The following is a 25,595-nucleotide window of genomic DNA, read 5'->3' on the forward strand; positions in this document are numbered from 1 at the left end:
TCTTGTCGGGCACTTCTCACGCACCTTACAGTCTAGCTGATCCCACAAAAGCTCAATGGGGTTAAGATCCAGAACACTCTTTTCCAATTATCTGTTGTCCAATGTCTGTGTTTCTTTGCCCACTCTAACCTTTTCTTTTTGTTTTTCTGTTTCAAAAGTGGCTTTTTCTTTGCAATTCTTCCCATAAGGCCTGCACCCCTGAGTCTTCTCTTTACTGTTGTACATGAAACTGGTGTTGAGCAGGTAGAATTCAATGAAGCTGTCAGCTGAGCACATGTGAGGCGTCTACTTCTCAAACTAGAGACTCTAATGTACTTATCCTCTTGTTTAGTTGTACATCTGGTCTTCCACATCTCTTTCTGTCCTTGTTAGAGCCAGTTGTCCTTTGACTTTGAAGACTGTAGTGTACACCTTTGTATGAAATCTTCAGTTTTTTGGCAATTTCAAGCATTGTATAGCCTTCATTCCTCAAAACAATGATTGACTGATGAGTTTCTAGAGAAAGCTGTTTCTTTTTTTGCCATTTTTGACCTAATATTGACCTTAAGACATGCCAGTCTATTGCATACTGTGGCAACTCAAAAACAAACACAAAGACAATGTTAAGCTTCATTTAATGAACCAAATAGCTTTCAACTGTGTTTGATATTATGGCAAGTGATTTTCTAGTAGCAATTTAGCATGATTACTCAAGGATAAGGTGTTGGAGTGATGGCTGCTGTCTAGATTTGATCAAAAATGACTTTTTTCAAAGAGTGATGGTGCTGTTTTTTTACATCAGTAATGTCCTGACTATACATTGTGATCAGTTGAATGCCATTTTGGTGAATTAAAGTACCAATTTCCTTCCGAAACAGCAAAATCTGTACATTATTCCAATCTTTTGGCTGCCAGTGTATATATATATATATATATATATATATATATATATATATATATATATATATATATATATATACTGTATACAGATGAGGTTTAATGAGGCAAAAGGTTTAATATTACTATTAGATATGAAGTTGTAGACACAATGTATGTGCTGATGGGGCACAATTCCATATAGTTTATTTCTTTGCATGCTCTCTCTTCAATTTATAATAATTTATTGTCTAATCAAATTAACAAAATATGCATTGAAGTGAGGATAAAAATATGGATACATTTAGTCAATTATGAAAGATTTAGATACAGCAAATCCCCACAAGATGTCAATGATTGTTTTTATTTTACCTTTTGAGGCCACTGTTATACTGTAGAACTAAATAGTTCTAAGTGTAGAATCATCCACTGACCACAGAGGAACAAAAATATATACAGTATATATTGACTGTCGGCATATTTTTGCTGATAACCAATAGTTCCAAAATCTGTAAAACTGATATATCAGCCTACCTCTAACACACACACACACACACACACACAGATGTACTTGCATATGGAGTTGACATGTTAACTGTTCATAATGTGGGCTGCTACCATAAAGGTTGCTGGTTCGGTCCCAAACAGGAGTAAGCACAAAAACTGGCCAATTGCACCAGTTGTGCATCATTGTGCTCTTGAGCAAGACATTTAACTGCAGTGTGGAGGACTGAATATGCAATCAATTTAGTGTCACTGTGATGAAAAGGTTGCTCTAAATAGTAAATAACTAGCTTCCTGGCAGCCACATAAACATTAACTTCCATTTAAATAGATCAATTCCAGTTTGTGTTTCATGTACTGAACAGATTTGGCCCTTTATGTCTATAGGTATGGGGACGGGTATATAATGATTGGATTTTCCCATGGTTACTTTGTGGTCATTTCCACACATATCCGTGAGATTGGACAAGAGCTATTTCAAGCCCACAATCACAAAGACAGCCTGACTAGCATCGCCATCTCACAGTCCCTAAACAAGGCTGCATCCTGCGGGGACAACTGGTAAGTGTTCGATAGCATGCACATGCCATTGCATTAGATGTTTGCTTGAATTTCATAGTAACTAGGGATGTGCAAAATGACATATTTTCTTAATCCACTATTTGGTGGGTTGTCTGAAGTCAACTAGTCATAATTTACTCACCCTCATCAGACAGACTGCAATATTCATTATTTTCTTTTTGTGTTCTGCATAAAGAAAAAAAGTCATATGGGTTTTGAATGGCATGAGGGTGATTAAAGTATGACTGAATTTTCATTTCTGGGCAAACTTGGGTGAACTTTTAATGCAGTTATATTATGGTTCTATACAGTAACCTACACTATATCAAGCATGAAATGCTTAGAACAGTTTTCTTTATCAAGTAGTGCAGTGTCTGTATAAGAACATGTGAGATAACATGACTGTACTGTATATCTCTGTCAGTATTAAGATACATGACCTGACTGATCTGAAGGAGATGTATGCTATAGTCACTCTGGACGAGGAGACTAAAGGTATTATGCCATTAATGATGTGTATTGATGCATGTTATAAGTGTGAAAAATATTCTCCCTGTAGTGTGCATATTCGGCCAACACTCAGTGTGCGTGTCCCTCTCAGGTCTTGATCAGATGTGTTGGACTGATGACGGGCAGCTGTTAGCTGTGTCCTCTCAGCAGGGCACTTTGCACGTTTTTCTTACCAAGTTGCCCATATTAGGAGACAGCAGTGGAACTAGAATCGCCTATCTTACATCCCTGCTGGAGGTTACAGTCGCCAACCAGGTGGAGGGGGTGAGGAGACAACACAAAGAAATATGCACTTACAAAAAGGCGAAACACTTGGGCACTTACTCTTAAAGCCTCTGGGTAGGTTGTACCTGATTAGTGGTGCTTGCTAAGACAAGCATCACTATTACAATAGCTCATCATACTTGGGTTTAGGGTTTTTCAAAACTCGCCCCACATTGTTTGCGGTATGGTCAGTAATAATACATGGCGGATGATAAAACGGGTGAAAACAGTCCCTCTGACTTAAGACCGATTTATACTTCTGCATTGAACCTACATCTTAGGCAACTCCTAACAACAGTGGTAACTTAGAATGGTGCCAAAAACAAAAAGCATCCAGTGAGCAGCAGTTCTGCGAAGAGAAAGTTGACGCTGCAGTGGGCACAGGCTCACCAAAACTGGACAGTTAATGACTGGAAAAACATCGCCTGGTCTGATGAATCTCGATTTCTTCTGAGGTACACAGATGGTAGGCCCACTGCAGCCTCAGCTTTCTGTTATTGGCTGACAGAAGTGGAAACCGACGTTGTCTTCTGTTGTTGTAGCAATTCCGACTCAGGGTTCGACATGTTGTGCATTCTGAGATGCTATTCTGCACACTACAATTGTACAGAGAGGTTATCTGAGTTACCGTTGCCTTTCTATCAGCTCGAACCAGTCTGTCCATTCTCCGTTGACCTCTCACATCAACAAGGTGTTTCTGTCCGCAGAACTGCCGTTCACTGGATGTTTTTTGTTTGTTTTTGGCACCATTCTGAGTAAATTCTAGAGACTGTTGTTTGTGAAAATCCCAGGAAATCAGCTAGGATCAGTTTTTTTCCCATTCTGATGGTTGATGTGAACATTAACTGAAGTTCCTGACCTGTATCTGCATGATTTTATGCATCACACTGCTGCCACATTATTGGCTGATTAGATGATCGCATCAATAAGTAGGTTTACAGGTGTACCTAATAAAGTGGTCGGTGGGTGTATATTTTGAATATGAGTGAAACGATACTTTGACAGTATGTTTGACAGTATGGTAAATAATCATATTTCATAAGTAATGAAAACGGATCACTTCTACTTTGTCAACAGATTAAAAAGCATTTTTTACGAGTTGTTTATATTGCCTTTTTTGCATTATAAAGTCTGGCTTTTAAGCTTTAAAACGACACCCCGTTTTGTGTTGGTCAAGCGAGTAATTTTTTATTTTTTAATTTTTTATTTTATCCCCTTTTCTCCCAGTTTGGAATGCCCAATTCCCACTACTTAGTAGGTGGCGCGGTTACTCACCTCAATCCGGGTGGCGGAGGACAAGTCTCTGTTGCCTCCGCTTCTGAGACATTCAATCTGTGCATCTTATCACCTGACTCATTGTGCATGACACCGTGAAGACTCACAGCATGTGGAGGCTCATGCAATTCTCCGCGATCCATGCACAACTTACCACGCGCCCCATTGAGAGCGAGAACTCCTAATCGTGACCACAAGGAGGTTACCCCATGTGACTCTACCCTCCCTAGCAACCGGGCCAATTTGGTTGCTTAGGAGACCTGGCTGGAACTTGCGACTCCAGGGGTGGTAGTCAGCGTCAATACTCGCTGAGCTACCCAGGCCCCATGAGTAATTATTTATTAATTTTTTGTTTGTTTTTTTAAGCACGGAGCACTAAAGAATGGCAGTATATTTATTTATTAATTAAGTGACTCAAGAGCAAGCATACAGCATATGACTGATTTATTTTCAATCTGCATGACAGGCAACATGTATCGGCTAATAAGTAATATGTACTTAAATACAATATACTTTAATGAACTAGTTTTTAATTTTAAAATAGTTTAATAAATACATTTGAATCAACGAATGACATTTCTTTCGTTTATAGATGAATTGTAGAATTATTTCAGAAATGAAGATTTTTACTACTTGCACGTGACCGTGTACTATAAATGCAATGTGGAGCCTACATCATAGGTTCAACGCAGAAGTGTAAATTGGCCTTTACATTGAAGGAGGGACACGAGCCATATCTAGGCACCGCAATATCATAGAGAACAGGGGGTGGGCTCTTTAGAGATGGGCCAGTAAGGAACCACCTAGAAACTACCACACCCTAGCGACCACCTAGAAACATTGTAGTAACCACCCACAACACCCTCGCAAAGTAGCGACGAGCACAGGCAAGCACCACTCACATTTTCTTAAGAAAATGTGTCAATCCAATTTATATTAATGCATCATGTCTGGACTTATGTTCTTTTTCTCAGGAGTCCCCTGTTGCCATTGCAGTGGAGGTGGAGCCTAGTTTCATAGCTGTGGGGCCGTATCATGTTGCTGTGGGCATGAACAACAGGGCGTGGTTTTATGCCTCAGGAGACAGTGGTGAGTGAGATTGAGACGAACAATATGTTGACCTCTGCAAATAAAACGGCCTATTGCATGTTTGTGTGTGTGTTTCAGGAGTGGAGCGTGTAAAAGACACAGAGTATTTAGGGACAGTGGCCAGTATGTGTCTGAACTGTGACTATGCTGCAGCCCTGTTTGAGGGGAAAGTCCAGTTGCATGTGGTAAGAGGAAAATCATTTGTAAGAAGTATGGCTGTCAAATTGGAATGTATGGCTCTCGAATTTTTCTAAATGACATTTTCTAATTGTTGTGTGCGTGTATGAAAGATTGACGGAGATGAGCAGGTTGTTCAGGAGGACAGACAGACGAAACTGTTTCCAGAACCTGATCAAAAATACCGCATCCTCTGTCACGCTCTCACCACTGAGTTTCTGTATTATGGGACTGATGTGAGTCATTCACATGCATACATCATATTTTCATTTTAACCTTAAAGGGATAGTTCACCCAAACATGAAAATTCTCCCATCATTTACTCACCCTCATGCTATCCTAGATGTTTGTGACTTTCTTTCTTCACCAGAACACAAATTATAATTTTTAGAAGAATATCTCAGTTCTGTTGGTCCATGCAATGCAGGTGAACGGATGTCAAAATTTGGACGCTCCAAAAATCACATAAAGGCAGCATAAAAGTCATCCATACAACTCCAGTGGTTAAATCCATATCTTCACAAGTGATATGATAGGTGTGGTTGAGAAACAGATCAATATATAAGTCCATTTTTGCTAGAAATTCTTCTCCCTGCCCAGTATAATCAGAATTCTTTTTATTGGCCAAGTAAGTTATGCTTACAAGGAATTTGTTTTGGTGATATTGCTCCAAGGAGAAGTGAAACATTACATATACACACAATACACAATATACAAGAGTGTACAGATAGACTATACAAGAACAGTATATGTAATACATAAATATACAATACAGTACAATACCATACTTTATAATAAAGTGCAGTGCACATGCTGGTCTGTATTAGTGTGGATATATGGTGCAATGTAGAAATCAGAAATAGAGTCAAGCAGCAATAAATTAAACTGGTATCAGTGAGGTAGCAGAGAGGACTGCAAGCAGTCCAATTATTGTGCTGGTCAGTTATAAGTTAAAGAGTTACTAAGTTATTGAGGAGAGCCATTGCTCGGGGAAAGAAGCTGTTTTTATGTCTGGCTGTTTTTGTTCTGATGGCTCGCCAGCGCTTCCTGGAAGGCATGAGCTGGAACATGTGGTGAGCAGGATGTGAGGGATCATTGATGATCATATCAGCTCTCTTTTTGCATCACGCCTTATACAGACTCTGGAGAGGGGGCAGATTACAGACAATAATTTTTTCTGTTGAGTGAACAATGCACTGGAGTCTGTGCAGATCGTGAGCTGCGGCTGACCCATACCATACTATTATGGATGATGTGAGGACGGGTTCAATAATGGCAGTGTAGAACTGGACCATAAGTGACTGTAGCAGGTTAAACTTCTTCAGCTGTCTCAGGAAGTAAAACCGTTTTTGTGCTTTTTTGGCTATGGAGATAGTGTTTTCCTCCCATTTAAGTTTCTGAGTGATGAAACTTGAAAGATTCAGCCGTGATGACATTTGTGCCTATCAGAGTGAGAGGGGCTGCAGGTTCAGAGGACCTTCTGAAGTCTATGACCATCTCTACTGTCTTTAAAGCATTCAGCTCCAAGTTGTCCAGACTACACCAGGACACCAGGTGTTCTACCTCCCTTCTATAAGCAGAATCGTTGCTATCACTTATGAGGCCCATCAGTGTTGTGTAATCTGCACATTTTAGGAGCTTTACTAGGGTGTCAGTTGAGGTGCAGTCATTTGTATAGAAAGAGTAGAGAAGTGGAGACAGCACACCTTCTTGTGGTGCTCCAGTGCTGATAGTGAGTGAGCCTGTAGTGAACTTACCAAGCCGCACCTGTTGCCTCCTATTGTTAAGAAAATCTGTTATCCACCTGCAGGTGGCCTCAGGTACAGTCAGCTGAGAGAGCTTTGCTTGTAGAAGCTCTGGTATTATTGTGTTGAACGCAGAGTTAAAGTCCACAAAGAGGATCTTTACGTAGGTCCCTGGGCTGTCAAGGTGCTGGAGTATGAAGTGTAGACCCATGATAACTGCATCATCTACAGACCTGTTAGCTCTGTATGCAAACTGTAGTGGGTCCAGTAGTGGATCGGTGATGGGTTTGAGGTGAGCCAACACAAGCTGTTCAAGCATCTTCATGACAACTGAGGTTAAAGCAACAGGTCTGTAGCCATTCAGGTTTGTTATTCTTGGCTTTTTGGTAACTGGGATGATAGCTGAAGTTTTAAGACAGGCAGGAACAGTGGAAAGGTCCAGTGACTGGTTGAAAATCTCTGTAAACACAGGTGAAAGTTGGTCAGCTTCTTTTGTATTCTGTACATTCCTGGAGGCATTTCCATGCTGAAGATGAGTTGTTGGCTGAGAGCTTTTTGTTAATCTTCTCAGAGTAGTCTTAGTAGGGGGCGTATGCATGAAAAATGTAAATCACAAAAAAACACAGGAAGAAGAATGAGAAAGTGAAAGTTAAAGTGGAGATTGACTGAGCAGGGAGGAGAATTTATAGGAAAAATGGACTTAAATATTGACCTGTTTCTCACTCACACCTATCAAATCACTTCTGGAGACATTGATTTAACCACTGGGAGTCATATGGATTACTTTTATGCTGACTTGTGTGATTTCTGGAGCTTAAAACTTTTGGCACCCATTCACTTGCATTGTATGGACCAATAGAGCTGAGATATTCTTCTAAAAATCTTCATTTGTGTTCTGCTTAAGAAAGAAATTCATATGAATCTGGGATTGTGTGAGGGTGAGGAAATGATGAGAGAAGTTAAATTTTGGGGGGAACTATTCCTTTAATCTCATATTACAAAACTGATAGTTCTAATTCTTAAATGGCCAAAACCCAGTTCCAGTTGTGTAATAGGAAGAGCTATAATGCGAAACACCTGTTCACCTAGCTACTTTATATATCACTGCGCGGCACCCATAAAGAACATGTGCTGTTATTGTTACACAGTTAAAGCATTAACGTAGTTACTGTAGTTCTAAAAACTAAATATTAGGCATTAGTGATTTATGTGGATGACACACATAGTCAATTTATGCAAAAGTACTGTTCTCTTTGCTCATCTCACTTGTGCAAAAAAACAATAGATTCTTATATTTCTCAAACTGCACAGAAACTGAAAATGCATACTCTTGAGTTCAAAGCAAATCTGTAAAGCCAGATCAATAATAAATTACCTTTCTCCATCATTTACTGATAAATAGTCAGTTACAATCACCTCTGAAGGTTCAGTTTTTAAAAATCACTCAGAATAGAATAAAAAATATCAAATTGTTAAACATCTCTCTCTCTCACTCTTTTCTGTAGACTGGGTTGATTCAGTGTTTCTATTTTGAGGACTGGCAGAGTGTGAATGAGTATCGTCACACAGTGGGCATACGCAAAGTCTTTCCCGACCCCAATGGAACACGTCTCGTCTTTATTGATGAAAAGAGTGATGGCTTCCTATACTGCCCGGTACACAGAAACACACACGTTTCAACGTTTATTGATCAGCACTAATTAAAAAATGATACTCTATTTACACTGCTGATATCAGCATTTGAAATCAAGTGAAAGCAAGTCTGTTTTCCTGTAGGTGAATGATTCGCTGTTTGAGATCCCAGACTTTTCTCCTGCCATTAAAGGGATATTGTGGGAAAATTGGATCACCAACAAGGGTGTGTTTGCAGCGTATGAAGAGGACAAAGTCTACACATATGCCTTCCACAAAGAAACCATACAGGGTAAACTAAATTAGCAGAATGTTTTATCATCAGTCAGGATGGGAATTGTACAGAATTTAAGGATTCTGGTTCAGATTGCAATTTGACGATGATTATGTTTTCTTAATGGTTTGGTTAAAGATTCTTTTAGTAATTTTGAGAAAGGAAAAATGGACAGTGGAAAAAACAAGCTTGTTATCACATCATGAGATAACTTCAATCTTAAACCCATACTTAATGATTTCGTTTTTCTGTGAGACATGTGTAGCATGTCTATTTAATCACTAGAATCAATGAAATCAAACATTAAATAAAAAATTGATTGTTGATTCCCACATTGGCAGAACATTTATTGCAACTGAACATCATGTAAATCATTCAGATGTTTAAATATTGAAGCAGTTTGTTATAAGAACCTGTTCTCGATTCCCAACACTAATCATTATAAGAATGTTCCGGGTTCAATACAAGTTAAGCTCAATCTACAGCATTTGTTGATTACCACAAAAATGAATGTTGACTCACTCCTCCTTTAAAAAAAAGCAAAAATCGAGGTTACATTGAGGCACTTACAGTGAAAGTGAATGGGGCCAGTTTTTGGAGGGTTTAAACACAGAAATGTGATGCTTTTAATTTTATAAAAGCACTTACATTAATTCTTCTGTTAAAACTCATGTATTATTTGAGCTGTAAATTTGTTTAAATTGTCATTTTTACAGTTGTTTTAGGGTTTGTTGACATTACATCATCATGGTAACGAAGTTGTAATATTGGCAATAACTCTACACAGAAAAGGTTTTTAAGTGATTTTATCACATTAAAATCATGTTTGCACACATCGTCTTGTGGCAATACTTGTGAAACTGTGCATGTTTTAACATTCAAAAATTGGCCCCAATTCACTTCCATTGTAAGTGTCTCACTGTAACTTAATTTTTGCTTTTTTTAAGAAAAGGAGTTGAAATTCATTTGAACTTAATCAACATTATGGCACAAATGCAGTCAATTGAGCTTAACTTGTATTGAACCTGTAATATTCCTTTAATGTGATGGATGGATTTTAGTTGGGTAATGAAACAGACTTCACTGTTACTGAGTTTTAGTTTATTTGTGTGTGTGTGTGTGTCTGTGTCAAGGCTCTAAAGTGATTCTTGTTGGTGCCACCAAGTTGCCTTTTTCCCATAAGCCCTTGCTGTTGTACAATGGGGAGTTGACATGTCAGACCCAGAGTGGGAAAATTAACAGTGTGGTTTTGAACACACATGCCTTCCTCAACAACCCACACAGTGACACCAGCAAAGAAAAACTCCAGCCTTTACTGCAGCAGGCCATCATGCTCAAAAGGTATTTGCACAGGTTATTTTATGCTAAATTAGGTGTGTGTGTGTGTGTGTGTGTGTGTGTGTGTGTGTGGGTGGGGGGGGGTGTTTCAGGGTCAGAAATTAACCAGGGCGTGACATTCTCATGCCACATTCACCAATCAGCCACAACATTAAAACCACTTGCCTAAGGGGCCTGGGTAGCTCAGCAAGTATTGACGCTGACTACCACCCCTGGAGTCGCGAGTTTGAATCCAGAGCGTGCTGAGTGACTCCAGCCAGGTCTCCTAAGCAACCAAATTGGCCCGGTTGCTAGGGAGGGTAGAGTCACATGGGGTAACCTCCTCGTGGTCGCGATTAGCGGTTCTCGCTCTCTATGGGGCGTGTGGTAAGTTGAGCATGGATCACGGAGAGTAGCATGAGCCTCCACATGCGGAGTCTCCGCGTTGTCATGCACAGCGGGCCATGTGATAAGATGAGCGGATTGACGGTCTCAGAAGCGGAGGCAACTGAGACTTGTCCTCTGCCACCCGGATTGAGGTGAGTAACCGCGCCACCACGAGGACCTACTAAGTAATGGGACTTGGGCATTCCAAATTGGGAGAAAAGGGGATAAAAATTAATTGTTGGTGGCATGATTGTTGGTGCCAGACAGTCTAGTTTGAGTAATTCTGTAACTGCTGATCTCCTGGGATTTTCACACACAACAGTCACTAGAATGTACTCAGAATATTGCCAAAAACAAAAAACATCCAGTGAGCGGCAGTTCTGTGGATGGAAATGCCTTGTTGATTAGAGAGGTCAACAGAGAATGGCCAGACTGGTTCGAACTGACAAAGTCTATGGTAACTCAGATAACCGCTTTTTACAATTGTGGTGAGAAGAATATAATCTCCGAATGCTATTCTGAGATGCGGGTTGGTGCTGTTTTGGTGGCACAAGGGGGACCTACACAATATTAGGCAGGTGGTTTTAATGTTGTGGCTGATCGGTGTATATTTAAAATGTGGGGTCCAAAAATGGCACCAAACTTCATTTCTGATTTTTTTTTACAGTTGAAGTCAGAAGTTTACATACACCTTAGCCAAATACAATTAAACTCAGTTTTTCACAATTCCTAACATTTAATTGTAGAAAAAATTCCCTATCTTAGGTCAGTTAGGATCACTACTTTATTTTTAGAATGTGAAATGTCAGAATAATAGTAGAGAGAATTATTTATTTCAGCTTTTATTTCTTTCATCACATTCCCAGTGGGTCAGAAGTTTACATACACTTTGTTAGTATTTGGTAGCATTACCTTTAAATTGTTTAACTTGGGTCAAATGTTTTGGGTAGCCTTCCACAAGCTTCTCACAATAAGTTGCTGGAATTTTGGCCCATTCCTCCAGACAGAACTGGTGTAACTGAGTCCGGTTTGTAGGCCTCCTTGCTCGCACATGCTTTTTCAGTTCTGCCCACAAATTTTCTATCGGATTCAGGGCTTTGTGATGGCCACTCCAATACCTTGACTTTGTTGTCCTTAAGCCATTTTGCCACAACTTTGGAGGTATGCTTGGGGTCATTGTCCATTTGGAAGACCCATTTGCGACCGAGCTTTAACTTCATGGCTGATGTCTTGAGATGTAGCTTCATTATATCCACATAATTTTCCTTCCTCATGATGTTATCTATTTTGTGAATTGCACCAGTCCCTCCTGCAGCAAAGCACCCCCACAACATGATGCTGCCACCCCCATGCTTCATGGTTGGGATGGTGTTCTTCGGCTTGCAAGCCTCACCCTGTTTCCTCCAAACATAATGATGGTCATTATAGCCAAACAGTTAAAATTTTGTTTCATCAGACCAGAGGATATTTCTCCAAAAAGTAAGACCTTTGTCCCCATGTGTGCTTGCATATTGTAGTCTGGCTCCTTCCTTGCTGAGCAGCCTTTCAGGTTATATCGATATAGGACTTGTTTTACTGTGGATATAGATACTTGTCTACCTGTTTCTTCCAGCTTCTTCACAAGGTTCTTTACTGTTGTTCTGGGATTGGTTTGCACTTTTTGCACCAAACTATATTCATCTCTAGGAAACAGAATTCGTCTCCTTCCTGAGCGGTATGATGGCTGTGTGGTCCTATGTTGTTTATACTTGAATACTATTGTTTGTACAGATGAACGTGGTATCTTCAGGCATTTGGTAATTGATCCCAAGGATGAACCAGACTTGTGGAGGTCCACTATTTTTTTTCTGAGGTCATGGCTGATTTCTTTTGATTTTCCCATGATGTCAAGCAAAGAGGCACTGAGTTTGAAGGTAGGCCTTAAAATACATCCACAGATACACCTCCATTTCAGTACACCTCTTATTAGAAGCTAATTGTCTAAAGGCTTAACATAATTTTCTGAAATTTTCCAAGCTGCTTAAGGGCACAGTTGACTTAGTGTTTGTAAACTTCTGACCCACTGGAATTGTGATGTAGTAAATTAAAAGTGAAACCATCTGTCTGTAAACAATTGTTGGAAAAATTACTCATGTCATGGGCAACGTACAGTTGAGAATTGGTAATATATGTACCATTTTTAAATAAAGCATGTGTGAGCAGGCAAAACACATTTCTTTTATTTCTTATGGGATTCATATTCAACTGTAGGTTATAACAGAATGGCACAATCATAAAACAAAACATGGCAACAAAGAAAAAAATGAAATGACCCGTTCAAAAGTCTGCATTCCCTTAGTTCTTAATACTGTGTATTGCCCCCTTTAGCATCAATGACAGCGTGCAGTCTTTTGTAATAGTTGTCTATGAGGCCCCAAATTCTTGCAGGTGGTATAGCTGCCCATTCGTCTTGGCAAAATGCCTCCAGGTCATGCAAAGTCTTTGGTCGTCTTGCATGAACTGCACGTTTGAGATCTCCCCAGAGTGGCTCAATGATATTAAGGTGAGGAGACTGTGATGGCCACTCCAGAACCTTCACCTTTCTCTGCTGTAACCACTGGAGGGTCATCATGGCCTTGTGCTTAGGGTCATTGTCGTGCTGGAAAGTCCAAGAGTGTCCCATGCGCAGCTTTCATGCAGAAGAATGCAAATTGTCTGCCAGTATTTTCTGATAACATGCTGCATTCATTTTGCCATCAATTTTCACAAGATTCCCCATGCCTTTAGAGCTCACACACCCCCAAAACATCAGTGAGCCACCAACATGCTTCACAGTGGGGATGGTATTCTTTTCACTATAGGCCTTGTTGACCCCTCTCCAAACATAGCGCTTATGGTTGTGACCATAAAGCTCTATTTCAGTCTCGTCACTCCAAATTTCAGTGTGCCAGAAGCTGTGAGGCGTGTCAAGGTGTTGTCGGGCATATTGTAACCAGGCTTTTTTGTGGCATTGGCGCAGTAAAGGCTTCTTTCTGGCAACTCGACCATGCAGCTCATTTTTGTTCAAGTATCGTCGTATTGTGCTCCTTGAAACAACCCACCGTCTTTTTCCAGAGTAACCTGTATTTCTCCTGAGGTTACCTGTGGGTTTTTCTTTGTATCCTGAACAATTCTTCTGGCAGTTGTGGCTGAATCTTTCTTGGTCTACCTGACCTTGGCTTGGTATCAAGAGATCCCAAAATTTTCCACTTATTTCAACAGGTGATTGAACAGTACTGACTGGCATTTTCAAGGCTTTGGATATCTTTTTATATCCTTTTCCATCTTTATAAAGTTCCATTACCTTGTTACGCAGGTCTTTTGACAGTTCTTTTCTGCTCCCCATGGTTCAGTATCTAGCCTGCTCAGTGCATCCACGTGAGAGCTAACAAACTCATTGACTATTTATACACAGACACTAATTGCAATTTAAAAAGCCACAGGTGTGGGAAATTAACCTTTAATTGCCATTTAAACCTTTGTGTGTCACCTTGTGTGTCTGTAACAAGGCCAAACATTCAAGGGTATGTAAACTTTTGATCAGGGCCATTTGGGTGATTTCTGTTATCATTATGTTTTAAAAAGGAGCCAAACAACTATGTGATAATAAATGGCTTCATATGATCACTATCCTTAAATAAAAGACTGTTTTTTGCATGATCAATCATATTTTCAAAATCAATGCCAAAATTTCACAATTTCTGCCAGGGTATGCAAACTTTTGAGCACAACTGTAGATGTCCTAAATGACTTGCCAAAACTATAGTTTGCTAATATTAAATCTGTGGAGTGGTTAAAAAATTAGATTTAATGACTTCAACCTAAGTGTATGTAAACTTCTGACTTCAACTGTAATCTGTTATGAAACACTGAATAGATATTCTGTTATAGTTTCGCAAACTCTCTCACATTAGACCCTGGCCACAGAGTGTTTATTGTCTTGTTACGTTTTTGTGCATTACTTACAGCTACTTTCATATTTGTTGTTGATTTTATTGGTAACAGCAGTAATATTAGTTTAGATTGAGAATTTATTAACATTTATTCATTTATTAACATTTATCGGATTCAGTTGAAGTATCTGACGTAGATGACATTCTATTTGGTAACACTTTACAATAAGGTTCCATTTGTTAACATTAGTTCATCCATTAGTTATCATGAGCAAACAATGAACAATATATATTTTTTAATGCATTTATACAATTCTGCCATGTTAGTTAATATAAATGCAATCGTTCATTTTTCGTTCATGTTAGTTTATAGTGCATGTTAACAAATACGACTTTTGATTTAAAAAATGTATTTGTATAGACTATTTCAAGGATGTAAACAATAACAAAGGAATTAGAACGCTACTGGCCTGGGAGCACCGGATCCTTTAAATAAGACTCTGAGTTAACATATTTTCTCAGATAACGTCATACATTTACCTGAAGTGACTGATCCAGACTTGTTGATACTGAGCGTCTACGTGGGACAGGCGATGAAATTGTACCATAGTTTAGATGCTCATAATTATTTCCTCAGCAGAAACATCAGAAATAATAGATCGCTTCTATTATAATCAATGAAGCTGTCTGTGTGACCTGCGGACAAGGTAAGGATTTATTTTTTTAGTTAAAATATACAAATATTTTTCATTTCTTTTTCTTCTGCGCTAGCTTCAATACTACTTTAGTCACTCTGAGAACTTAATAGTTCATTACTGCAGATATTGTTGAGTTTTGTGTGACAAATTGCTTATGTTCCTCATTTGTGTGTCGTTTTGAATAAAAGCGTCTGCAAAATGACAAAATGTAATAGTAAAAGACTTGCACAGCTTCATTCATTATAATGGGAGCGATCTAAAGGCACTTAGGCTTGTTTTTTACAATTAGTTGGCATAAATGTCGTACGTAACCAGAGATAAGACGTGCACTATAGTTGTTAGTACTGCACATATCCAGCTGTCTCGCTTCACTGCAGTGGTTCATGCATCCATTTGTGGTTGCTCTTTCGGCACTCTAAGCACTTTAATTTCTGTTATTTCCAGGTATCCAAGGAGCATCCAGCCACTGAACAACATGGTCCACATTTTAAATAAAGACATTTTATGACAATCGTGTTAACGATAGTACCGTTAATTGTGTTAAAGTCACTATGAATGAAGTGCTGTTGTCTTGAATGAGTTCGACAATTAGCAGGAAATGTTCAAGGAATGAAGACATCACTTCCTCAAACCGATGAATAGTCCTTGAAATGATCTATATGTTGATATTAGCATTAACCAAGATTTTATAAATCCTGTAAAAGTATTGTTCATCATTAGTTCATGTTAACTAATGTTGTTAACAATTGCTAACAAATAAAACCTTATTGTAAAGTTTTACCAAACCATTTGTCCTCATAAAGTTAAAAGTTGTCTCTAAAACTCAACTAATAACAAAAAAGTTAATTTCTGCCCCTGACGTTTGTACAGGTTCTCTGATGCTTGGGATATATGTAAAGCTCTGAACAATGCAGAGGCGTGGGGTGAGCTGGGCAGAGCATGTCTGCACCACATGGAGGTGGAGCTGGCCATCAGGGTATACCGCATGATGGGAAACGTTGGCATGGTCATGTCCCTAGAGGATATCAAGGTGAGATCACAAGTCATTGTGTGTTTTTGGAGTACTGGAGAAGTTTTGACTCTTTCACATACTAAAGTGTTTTATCTCAACTGTGTCTGTAGGGAATAGAGGATCAGAATTTGTTAGCTGGACATTTGGCCATGTTCTGCAATGACTACAACCGAGCTCAGGACCTGTATCTTACATCTTCCTATCCTATGGCAGCCCTGGAGGTGAAATGGGGACCAACGCACATTCAGAGAGTTCTTGTATGAATGATGTCCAGGTCACATTTCATCCTACACAAAAAAAGAGAGGTTTACAGAGATTTAAAGCAGATTAAAGATTGAAACTGTGACCTGGACATTTCTTCGTGAGATTCACCTGTATGCATCCAAATCTATGAGCTTTTAGACTTCCCAGGTCTAAGCTGTGGCTCGTAACAGTTGTGCTGTTGTGTGTGTATAGATGAGAAGGGACCTGCAACACTGGGACAGTGCGTTGCAGCTGGCTAAAAGACTAGACCCTGATGAGATCCCATTCATTTCTAAAGAATATGCCATACAGCTAGAGTTTGTGTGAGTCAACTGCATTTCTTTACATTAGTCAATTATATTTGCATGCTTATGCAAATTTTACTGTACTTGAAGGACTTGCTTTCTATGCTAGAGTTCTCTGGTAGGTTAAGCAGGTATTATTGCTTTTTGTTGGTAATGTATTATTTTGTTGTGGTGCCCTCTAGTGGAGATTATGTGAATGCACTGGCTCACTACGAGAAAGGCTTAACAGGAAACAACAAGGTGAGTGTGTGTTTGTGATGATGATCAGTAATTGTAAATGAATTGTTCACCCCAAAATGAAAATGATCATCACACTCATGTCATTCCAAACCAGTATAACTTTCTTTATTCTTGGCACTCAAAAGGAGAAATATTCATGCTGCTCTTTTCCATACAGTGAAAGCATATAGTGGCCAGGGGTAAGCACCCAAAAAGATAGAAGCAAAGCACCATATAAGTACAATAAAAGTAGTCCATGTGACTTGTTCGCTATATTCCAAGCTAAATGATGCCATACAATAGTTTTTATTTAAAGCTTTTTGCCTCTAACATGAGCCACCATAGCACGCGTTAAGCCCATAGACGATAGGTCCTGTATGTGTAGTTCCAGGATCATGATGAGAACTGCCTGGCAGGAGTGGCTCGTATGTCCATTCGTATGGGTGACATCCGCAGAGGAGCCAACCAGGCCATCAAACACCCCAGCAAATCTCTGAAGAAAGACTGTGGAGCCATTCTGGAGAGCATGAAGGTATGTGCATTTATGTGTGATGAACTCATTTACCTCTGCTAGAGAGTAGTACACTGCGTGTTTTCATATTTTCTTTTTATGTGCAGCAATATTCAGAAGCAGCTCAGCTGTATGAGAAAGGCCAGTACTATGACAAAGCTGCCTCTGTCTACATACGCTGCAAAAACTGGTAATAAAGCTTAACACCTCAGTAAACATTAAACAAGAGTATACATGTGCGCTATGAGCCATAGAAACAAAGTAGGGCTGCACGATATATTGCATTTTTGAAATATCGCAAATGTACATATTGCAATATGAATATCTATATACAGTACTTTAAATAGTAATAAGTAAATAGATAATACTTTAAAAAGTAACATTTATGGTGACGCAGATTGCCGACAATAGACTGGGCACTCAATTGTCACAAGGTGTATGTGCGTGCAGTGTGTATAGGTGCAGATTTAAAGCACAAGAAATTCCCCATTCATTTTCCCCATGTCCTTTCAACAATAACAGATTGGGCGATTACATGTAAATTGGCAGTGGCACAACATTTATTATTGAATTCTTTAATAAAATTGACAATTTGAAAGCTGAGACTAAAATATTGTTTCTCATTTGCGTCTGTGGCAGGTGAGCAAGAGACGGGCACAGTGGGTGTGGTGTCAGGCCTCGGAGAGGCATTTATTTAAAATAATAAACATCGGAAAGGGGGAATAAAGTGTCCAAAGGGGAAAGTGTCCAAAACAAAGGGAATCTGGCATCCTCGTGGTGAATGGGGGTTATGTGCAGGATAGGTGGTGAGGACAGGGTAAGGTCCAGGTATAATGGGCGGGGTCCAGCAACTACGACGAGCTTCAGCTCCTTGGTCCGGGGCGCAAGGCGTGGCGGATTCTTCCAAGCTGCTAGGCTTCCCTGGTCCGCAGCGTGTGAGGGGAATAGCAGCCCGTCGTCCTGTCCTGTTAGCCACGACACATGCTCCAGTCCCCAGCATTGCATCTAATTTGCGCCGGGGTACGGGGATCTGCTCCGTTCCTGGACCTGCGAGGACGCCAGCATGAAGAGAAGTCTCCCAAGAAGAGGCGTGCTCAGTTTTTAAAGGCAGCGGCGATGAGGCTCATTATTGCATTCAGGTGCTGCCAAAAGGGAATGAAAGTCACTGTGCCCCTCCTCTCTCCTGCCCACTCCCGTCGGTAGCCTAGGAAGGGCAGGTGACCCAAAGGGTGGGGCGTTGCTGACATCAGGGGAGAAGGTTGTCTTGTCACCCCCCAAGCATCACCCTGTTGCATCTCCTCTCACTCCCCTCCTTTTCTGGGGTCTGGAGCCGGAGATGCCTCCATTGTAGCCACTCCCACGGGACTGCTACATCCTTCACTAGGCTTTATTCGGTTGGAGTGGTCATGTCAGGGATACCTCTATGGGCCATCTGTCCCTCTTGCCCGCACTAGGGTAGGGACAGAGAAACACGGGTTGATAAGATGACAGCCTCAACCAACCACAGGGTAAATGGCAAATATAAATGCAACACTTACTCTTTTGGCAGTTGGGAGGCCATCCCCGTGAACTCTCCATCCCCCTCTGGGTTCACCAGCAGACCGGCGAGCGAGAGGGCGCGTAATGTCGTCGTTGTTGCCCAACTGTGCCGTCTCTGCCTACAAAGGTGCCCGCATTCTCCACCACTGTAGTTGGGTGAGCAAGAGACAAACACAGTGGGTGTGGCCTCAGGCCTCGGGGAGGCATTTATTTAAAATAATAAACACCGAAAAGGGGGAATAAAGTGTCCTCTCGTTGAATGGTTTCCCCCATGTTTATGTGGAGGATAGGTGATGATGACAGGGGAAGATCCAGGTATAATGTGCAGGGTCCGGCGGCTGCAACGAGCTTCACTACTTGGTCTTGGGCACGAGGGTTGGTGGCTCCTTCCAAGCGGATCGACTTCCCTTGGCTGCAGCATGTGAGGGGAAGAGCTGCCCAGCATACTGTCCTGTGGGCCGTGACGCATGGTCCTGTCCCCAGCGTCGCACCTAATTCGCATCTGGGGTCCGAGGTGCCGGTCCTGCGATGCATCTAACTCAGGCCAGACCCTCCCCGCTCTGTTCCTGGACCTGTAAGGATGCCAGCATGAAGAGACTGGACTCCAGAGGATAGGCCTGCTCGGTTTTTAAAGGCAGCGGTGATGAGGCTCATAATTGAGTTCAGGTGTGCCCCATCCTGTGCTGCTAACTGGGAAAAAAAGTGACTGTGCCCCTTCTCTCTCCTGCCCACACTTGTCAGGGGTCAAGGAGGGGTGGCTGATCAAAAGGGCAGGGCAGGGCGTCACTGACATCAGGGGAGGAGGGTTTCAAGTGTCAAGTCACAGCGTCACATTTGTGGATGTGCAGCTAATGGTAAAACAGTATATTATACACAGTCTATATGCCAAACCAAAGACATCTTTGATTGTGATCTATGGGATTTAAGTTCTTTTATTCTCCCAATAAACTTCAGTATATTTGGGTGGTGGGGGTTCCAATGTTCTGCATGCTCCGATGACGTCATCATAGAATTATCGCAACGCATATCGAATATCGCATTATCCAACTACTTATCGCATATTGCATTTTTCCTTCATATCGTGCACCCCTAAAATAAAACTGGGATTTTTAACTCAACATTTACCTCTAACCTCCTAATGTCAGGGCAAAGGTAGGTGAGCTCCTGCCCCATGTGACCTCCCCGAAGATTCACCTACAGTATGCTAAGGCAAAGGAGGCTGATGGCAAGTATGTATCAAAACAATACAAATACAAACACTTCCATCTTATCGAAAACACCCAATTTATATTATGGATTGACAGAACTAACACCACCTTAAAACCACCATTAAGACTCCATCAAGTTTTTAATAAAAGCAGCTTGGAAACATCTATGACAGGTCATCCGCTGTCTATCATGCCCTGAATTGCCATCCACATTCCAAACTCTGTGCGTGTGTGTGCTTGCGTGCGTGTGCGTGTGCTTGCGTGCGTGTGCGTGTGTGTGCGTGCATGTGTGTGCGTGCATGTGTGTGTGTGTGTGTGTGTGTGTGTGTGTGTGTGTGTGTGTGTGTAGATATAAAGAAGCAGCAATGGCCTATGAAAGTGCACGAGACTGGGATAGTGTAATTCGTATACTACTGGAGCATCTTAATAACCCTGAGGAGGCTGTCCGTATCGTACGAGAAACTCAGTCCATCGAAGGAGCCAAGATGGTGGCCAGGTCAGTAAAGGGTGACTGCACTTATTTTAAAAAAATGTTAGCCAGTGGGATGTAGGGGACTTCTGAAATGTGGAGACAAAGTCTTTCTTTCATTCTGTTATTTATTTATTTATTTATTTTATTCCTATATATGTTCATGTTCCAGGTACACTTGATGTTTACACAGTTTCTCGGATGATATGGAATATGATTTTACCTTACACCTACTATCAATGCTTAAATACTACTGGTATATGCTATACTATACTATACTATACTATAACTATATATATATATATATATATATATATATATATATATATATATATATATATATATATATATATATAAATATTATAATACATGTCACTTATTATTAAAATCAAGTCATATCAATGCCCCATGGCGCTGTCAAGTTTATACCTTTAAAACATATCATTACTGCAATAAAACTCCAACAAGCATATTTTGTGTAGCTAGAATTTGTTACTGCTGCTTGTTGATTGCCAATTATTTATAGTGACCTTTTTTTTGGATCCTTAGTCAGCAATTGCTCGGTAAACACCGTAGGTGTCATGAAGGTCACAGGCACAGAGGTGCACCTTTTATTTAACTGAGCTGTGTGCTCGCTAAAAACTGGCTTACTCACAGATTATCATTTCATTCATGACCTGTTCTCATTTGGATGTGACCGAACATTGCGATATCCAAGGGGGAGCTCTTTACTTTATAATTAGCCTGTCCATTTCAACCAGTTTGACCAGTTCATGCAGATTTGCCAGCTGGTTCAAAAATAGTACTGTTTTCAGGCATCATCCCATTTACAGTGTGGTCAACCGACCACAGCTAAGTAGAGGCACTGCATTCTTTCAGGTGACTGTTTGCCTTTATTTTGCCATTACCCCTCTCACATTCCTCATGCCATGCTTGAGGACCTCAATGAGAAACTTGAGCCTATCATGTGATCATAAGCATATATTTTATTGGTCAGGGCATTTCATCAACATTCGCCGTAAAGAAAAAGACGGGCGAATGTTCGCTCCAGGTGTGATTGTCTTCATAGGAATCCATTGTTTCAATTCAAAATGTTAACCGTGGTCAGAAATCCCTCCGAGAATTTGCGTTTGGTGTGCTAAGGCCTTTAGGGAGGTAAAAGAGATGCTGCCTCCCTCTGAAACTTTATCCGCTGATGTTGCTGTTGGACAGTGTTACTTTTTACACAATATTTGATCTCATATTTCATGATATTTGTTTTATTTCTGTACTGTCACATTTTTTCTCTTCCAAATTTTTTCTGTGTTCTGTGACTGAAGGTTTTTCCTGCGTTTGAGTGATTATGGCTCAGCGATCCAGTTCCTGGTTTTGTCGCGCTGCAGTGACGAAGCTTTTCAGCTCGCCCAGCAGCATGGGCAGATGGAGATTTATGCTGACATCATTGGTGAGATCATCACATTTTTGAAAAAAATCAGAACAATATATCTGTCCGGACAAGTTACAAAATGCTAATTCATTCTATACAAGAAATGAATATGTTGATCTTCGATTTTCTAGCATTTTTCTGCACCATGGTCATGATATTTTGATACAGTTGTGTATCCTTGTTCATGTGTCCAGGTTCAGAGGCAACAATCGAGGATTACCAGAGTATAGCACTGTATTTTGAGGGAGAGAAGAATCATCTTCAGGCTGGGAAGTTCTTTCAGAAGTGTGGCCAGTACAGCAGGGTACGAGGCCTCTGTGTGTGCTGTTTTTTTACAAAATACGTGATGCGTCAACTGCTAGCAGGAAGCGCTTTTAAAATACATGAGTCTCTCTTTCCCTCTCATGCCTGAGTGCGCTCTCTCTGTCTTTCACTTTTCGTCACACTTGGTTGCCCCTCTCTCTTTGCTCATTATCTGCTGAGGGGATTCTTTACCCAACTGACTGTGCTAATTATTTCTGTCATTAAATGCTTATTAATAGATTTTTGTTTCGCTCTCTCTCTCTCTCTCTCTCTCTCTCTCTCTCTCTCTCTCTCTCTGTATCTGTCTGTCCACACACAGGCACTGAAGCACTTTTTGAAATGCCCTAGCTCGGATGACAGTTTGGCAATAGAGATGGCCATTGAGACAGTGAGTACAGCCACAGAGCAATTGATTCACTCTTAATTACACTTTTATGCTCTTTATTGTCATTATTAGACCTCATTTATTAAAAATAGGGATGTACAATATTGGTGACTGTAATCAGTGAGTAATAGTGATTTTAAAGGGATAGTTCACCCAAAAATGAAAATTCTCTCATAATTTACTCACCCTCATGCCATCCCAGATGTGTATGACTTTCTTTCTTCAACTGAACACAAATGAAGATTTTTAGAAGAATATCTCAGCTCTGTAGGTCCATACAATGCAAGTGAATGGTGACCAACATTTTGATGCTCCAAAATGCACATAAAGGCATCATAGAAGTAATCAATGACTCCAGTTGTTTAATCCATGTCTTCAGAAGCGATATGATAGGTGTGGGTGAGAAACAGATCAATATTTAAGTCCTTTTTTTACTATAAATCATCCTCCCTGCCCAGTAGGTGATGATATGCACAAAGAATATAAATCACCAAAAACAAAAGAAGAATTTGAAAGTGAAAGTGGAGATTTATAGTGAAAAAGGACTTGCATATTGATCTGTTTCTCACCCACACTTAACATATCTCTTCTGAAGACATGGATTTTACCACTGGAGTCCTGTGGATTACTTTTATGATGACTTTATGTGCTTTTTAAAGCGTCAAAGTTTTGTTCACCAATCACTTGAATTGAATGGACCAACAGAGCTGAAATATTCTTCTAAAAATCTTCATTTGTGTTCAGCAGAAGAAAGAAAGTCATACACATCTGGGATGGCATGAGGGTGAGTAAATGATGAGAGAATTTTCATTTTTGGGTGAACATATTTTTCATTAATTGTAATTGTCGCCATTGGTTGATATTGGAACATGATAATAGTAGAGCTTATTTTTTCTATTCTGCGGGAAGTTTTGAAAGAAATAACACCAGAAACATTTTTTTTATTCTTTTTTCAAACTTCATTTTATAAAGTTTTGATGCCAGAATTCACTTTTAAGCACTTTTTTTTTTTTTTTTTTACAAGACTGTATTGATTGTAATAGTTATCTTGTTCATAACATGAAAATGATTATTTCTATTGTAGCAATAATTGTTGAAAAGAATTGTTACAGAGATGATGATGATTATAGAGATATGGAGATGATTTCTTTTTTTTTTTTTTTTACGACTGTCTACTTAACAGGTAGGGGAGGCAAAGGATGAAGCTCTAACCAATCAACTTATTGATTACCTGATGGGAGAAAGTGATGGAATGCCAAAGGTAATGAAAATATAATCCAGATCTTACTAGCAGAGAGCTGTAGATGTGAAACATTAGGTGGAAAGATCAAGGAAAATGTGATTCTTGCGTCATTGTGAAAGAATCCAATTTTCCTTGATCTTTTGTAATTGAAGAGTTTAATCTACCATATAAACACACATAATCTTTCAATTCTACAATAACTTCTCTCCCTTGGCCAAAGAAACCCTTTATTGAAACTAAAGCGCAAAATTGTCTTCTTCAAAAATCTTCATGCTTCTGATGTCACTAACCCTTGTTAATGTATTTACAATATTTCACATCTATGACAACTATTCGATGCCTAAGTCTTCAACAACTTAACATAGGAAAAAAAGGGGGAAATATGTTTTTTTATATACATTTTGTTATCATAAAAAAATGTTTTATATGATCAGTGCGGAATTTGTCACCTGGAAACTCACCACCACTGTATGGTAACACTATGTGAAAGCAATAAGCCACTCATTACTTCATAATTTTCCAATTAAGCACTGAACATGACCCTTTAAAGATTGCATTATTAAATCAGTAGCTATGTGTGGATTATCTATAGGCTCTAGTAAACTCAAATATCACCTATTACTTTATCAGTTGCTGGATTTCCATCCCAAAAATTTTAAAATTATACTTAAGAAAATACGAATTGTTGTGCGTTTCCATCTACTACATAATGCGCATTATCATGAGGGAGCCGCCTCGTCATGATGGAGCAGCTGAATGACCTCTTCCTTCTTTGGGGACAGTTTTATTTGCAAGACTGGAGCAAGTATCTCATTTTATTAAATGCATCCACAAGACACCGCAGAATAAGTGTAATATCTGATATAATCTGGGCTGAAAAAGCTGCGATGCCCACACACCGCCAGTCTCCGCATGGGAGCGCACGCTCTCAAAACTGTTCTGGCGGATTGTGAGGATCCACTTTATCGACCAGCTGTGGGTTAAACTCTTCCGAATGACAAGCGCTATGTTCAAAGTATTGTGTGCCAAGGTCGGACCTTTCGGTGGGTTAGTCACATCAAGCTATCACACACTCATAACACATGCACGAATGGTCAAAACACATCATTGTTTTGAGAATAAACCGTTTCCATCACCTTAAAGCGCATTTTAACTAGTGTGAAACTCGAGAAAATCCACCTCCTCCTATAGCGCATTAAATTTTAAGCGAATTTAGGAAGTTTATTCGCATATCAAGCGTTTCCATTCATGATTTCTTATGCGCAATTTCAAAATGCGAATAAAAATAGTATCAGCTTTTTTTTTGTAAATGAGTGTTCTCTTTTGAAACATGCAGAAACATATCTGTTGAGTACTTGGAATTATGTACATTTCTGTACCTTCATTTTTTTGTTGCTCCCATTCTCTGGTTGGTTCCTTTTATCATCTCTCACTCATCCTCTCTTCATCCCTCTCTCTTGCGTTTCACTGCGTGTATGTAGTCTCTTGCCGTGAGTAGCTCATTGAATCTGTTCATACTTCTTGTGATGACCC

General features: G+C 39.9%; 1 protein-coding gene across 1 annotated transcript in view; it reads left to right on the forward strand.

The window, feature by feature from the left end:
• The window catches only part of LOC127444490 (WD repeat-containing protein 19-like), a 46,146-nt gene that overhangs the window by 13,818 nt on the left and 6,733 nt on the right, over nt 1–25,595 (forward strand). Inside the window, exons 12-32 of the mRNA XM_051703861.1 lie at nt 1,747–1,920; nt 2,345–2,415; nt 2,522–2,694; nt 4,944–5,058; nt 5,137–5,243; nt 5,349–5,471; nt 8,486–8,635; nt 8,757–8,904; nt 10,020–10,227; nt 16,070–16,229; nt 16,322–16,432; nt 16,668–16,777; nt 16,942–16,999; nt 17,364–17,510; nt 17,597–17,679; nt 20,174–20,257; nt 20,586–20,732; nt 22,025–22,149; nt 22,326–22,435; nt 22,754–22,822; nt 24,003–24,080. Coding sequence (XP_051559821.1) covers nt 1,747–1,920; nt 2,345–2,415; nt 2,522–2,694; nt 4,944–5,058; nt 5,137–5,243; nt 5,349–5,471; nt 8,486–8,635; nt 8,757–8,904; nt 10,020–10,227; nt 16,070–16,229; nt 16,322–16,432; nt 16,668–16,777; nt 16,942–16,999; nt 17,364–17,510; nt 17,597–17,679; nt 20,174–20,257; nt 20,586–20,732; nt 22,025–22,149; nt 22,326–22,435; nt 22,754–22,822; nt 24,003–24,080 — 2,551 coding nt within the window. The remainder of the gene's footprint in view (nt 1–1,746; nt 1,921–2,344; nt 2,416–2,521; nt 2,695–4,943; nt 5,059–5,136; nt 5,244–5,348; nt 5,472–8,485; nt 8,636–8,756; nt 8,905–10,019; nt 10,228–16,069; nt 16,230–16,321; nt 16,433–16,667; nt 16,778–16,941; nt 17,000–17,363; nt 17,511–17,596; nt 17,680–20,173; nt 20,258–20,585; nt 20,733–22,024; nt 22,150–22,325; nt 22,436–22,753; nt 22,823–24,002; nt 24,081–25,595) is intronic.

The sequence above is a fragment of the Myxocyprinus asiaticus genome, chromosome 8 (assembly GCF_019703515.2).
Source record: "Myxocyprinus asiaticus isolate MX2 ecotype Aquarium Trade chromosome 8, UBuf_Myxa_2, whole genome shotgun sequence".
In the NCBI taxonomy this organism is placed as follows: Eukaryota; Metazoa; Chordata; class Actinopteri; order Cypriniformes; family Catostomidae; genus Myxocyprinus; species Myxocyprinus asiaticus.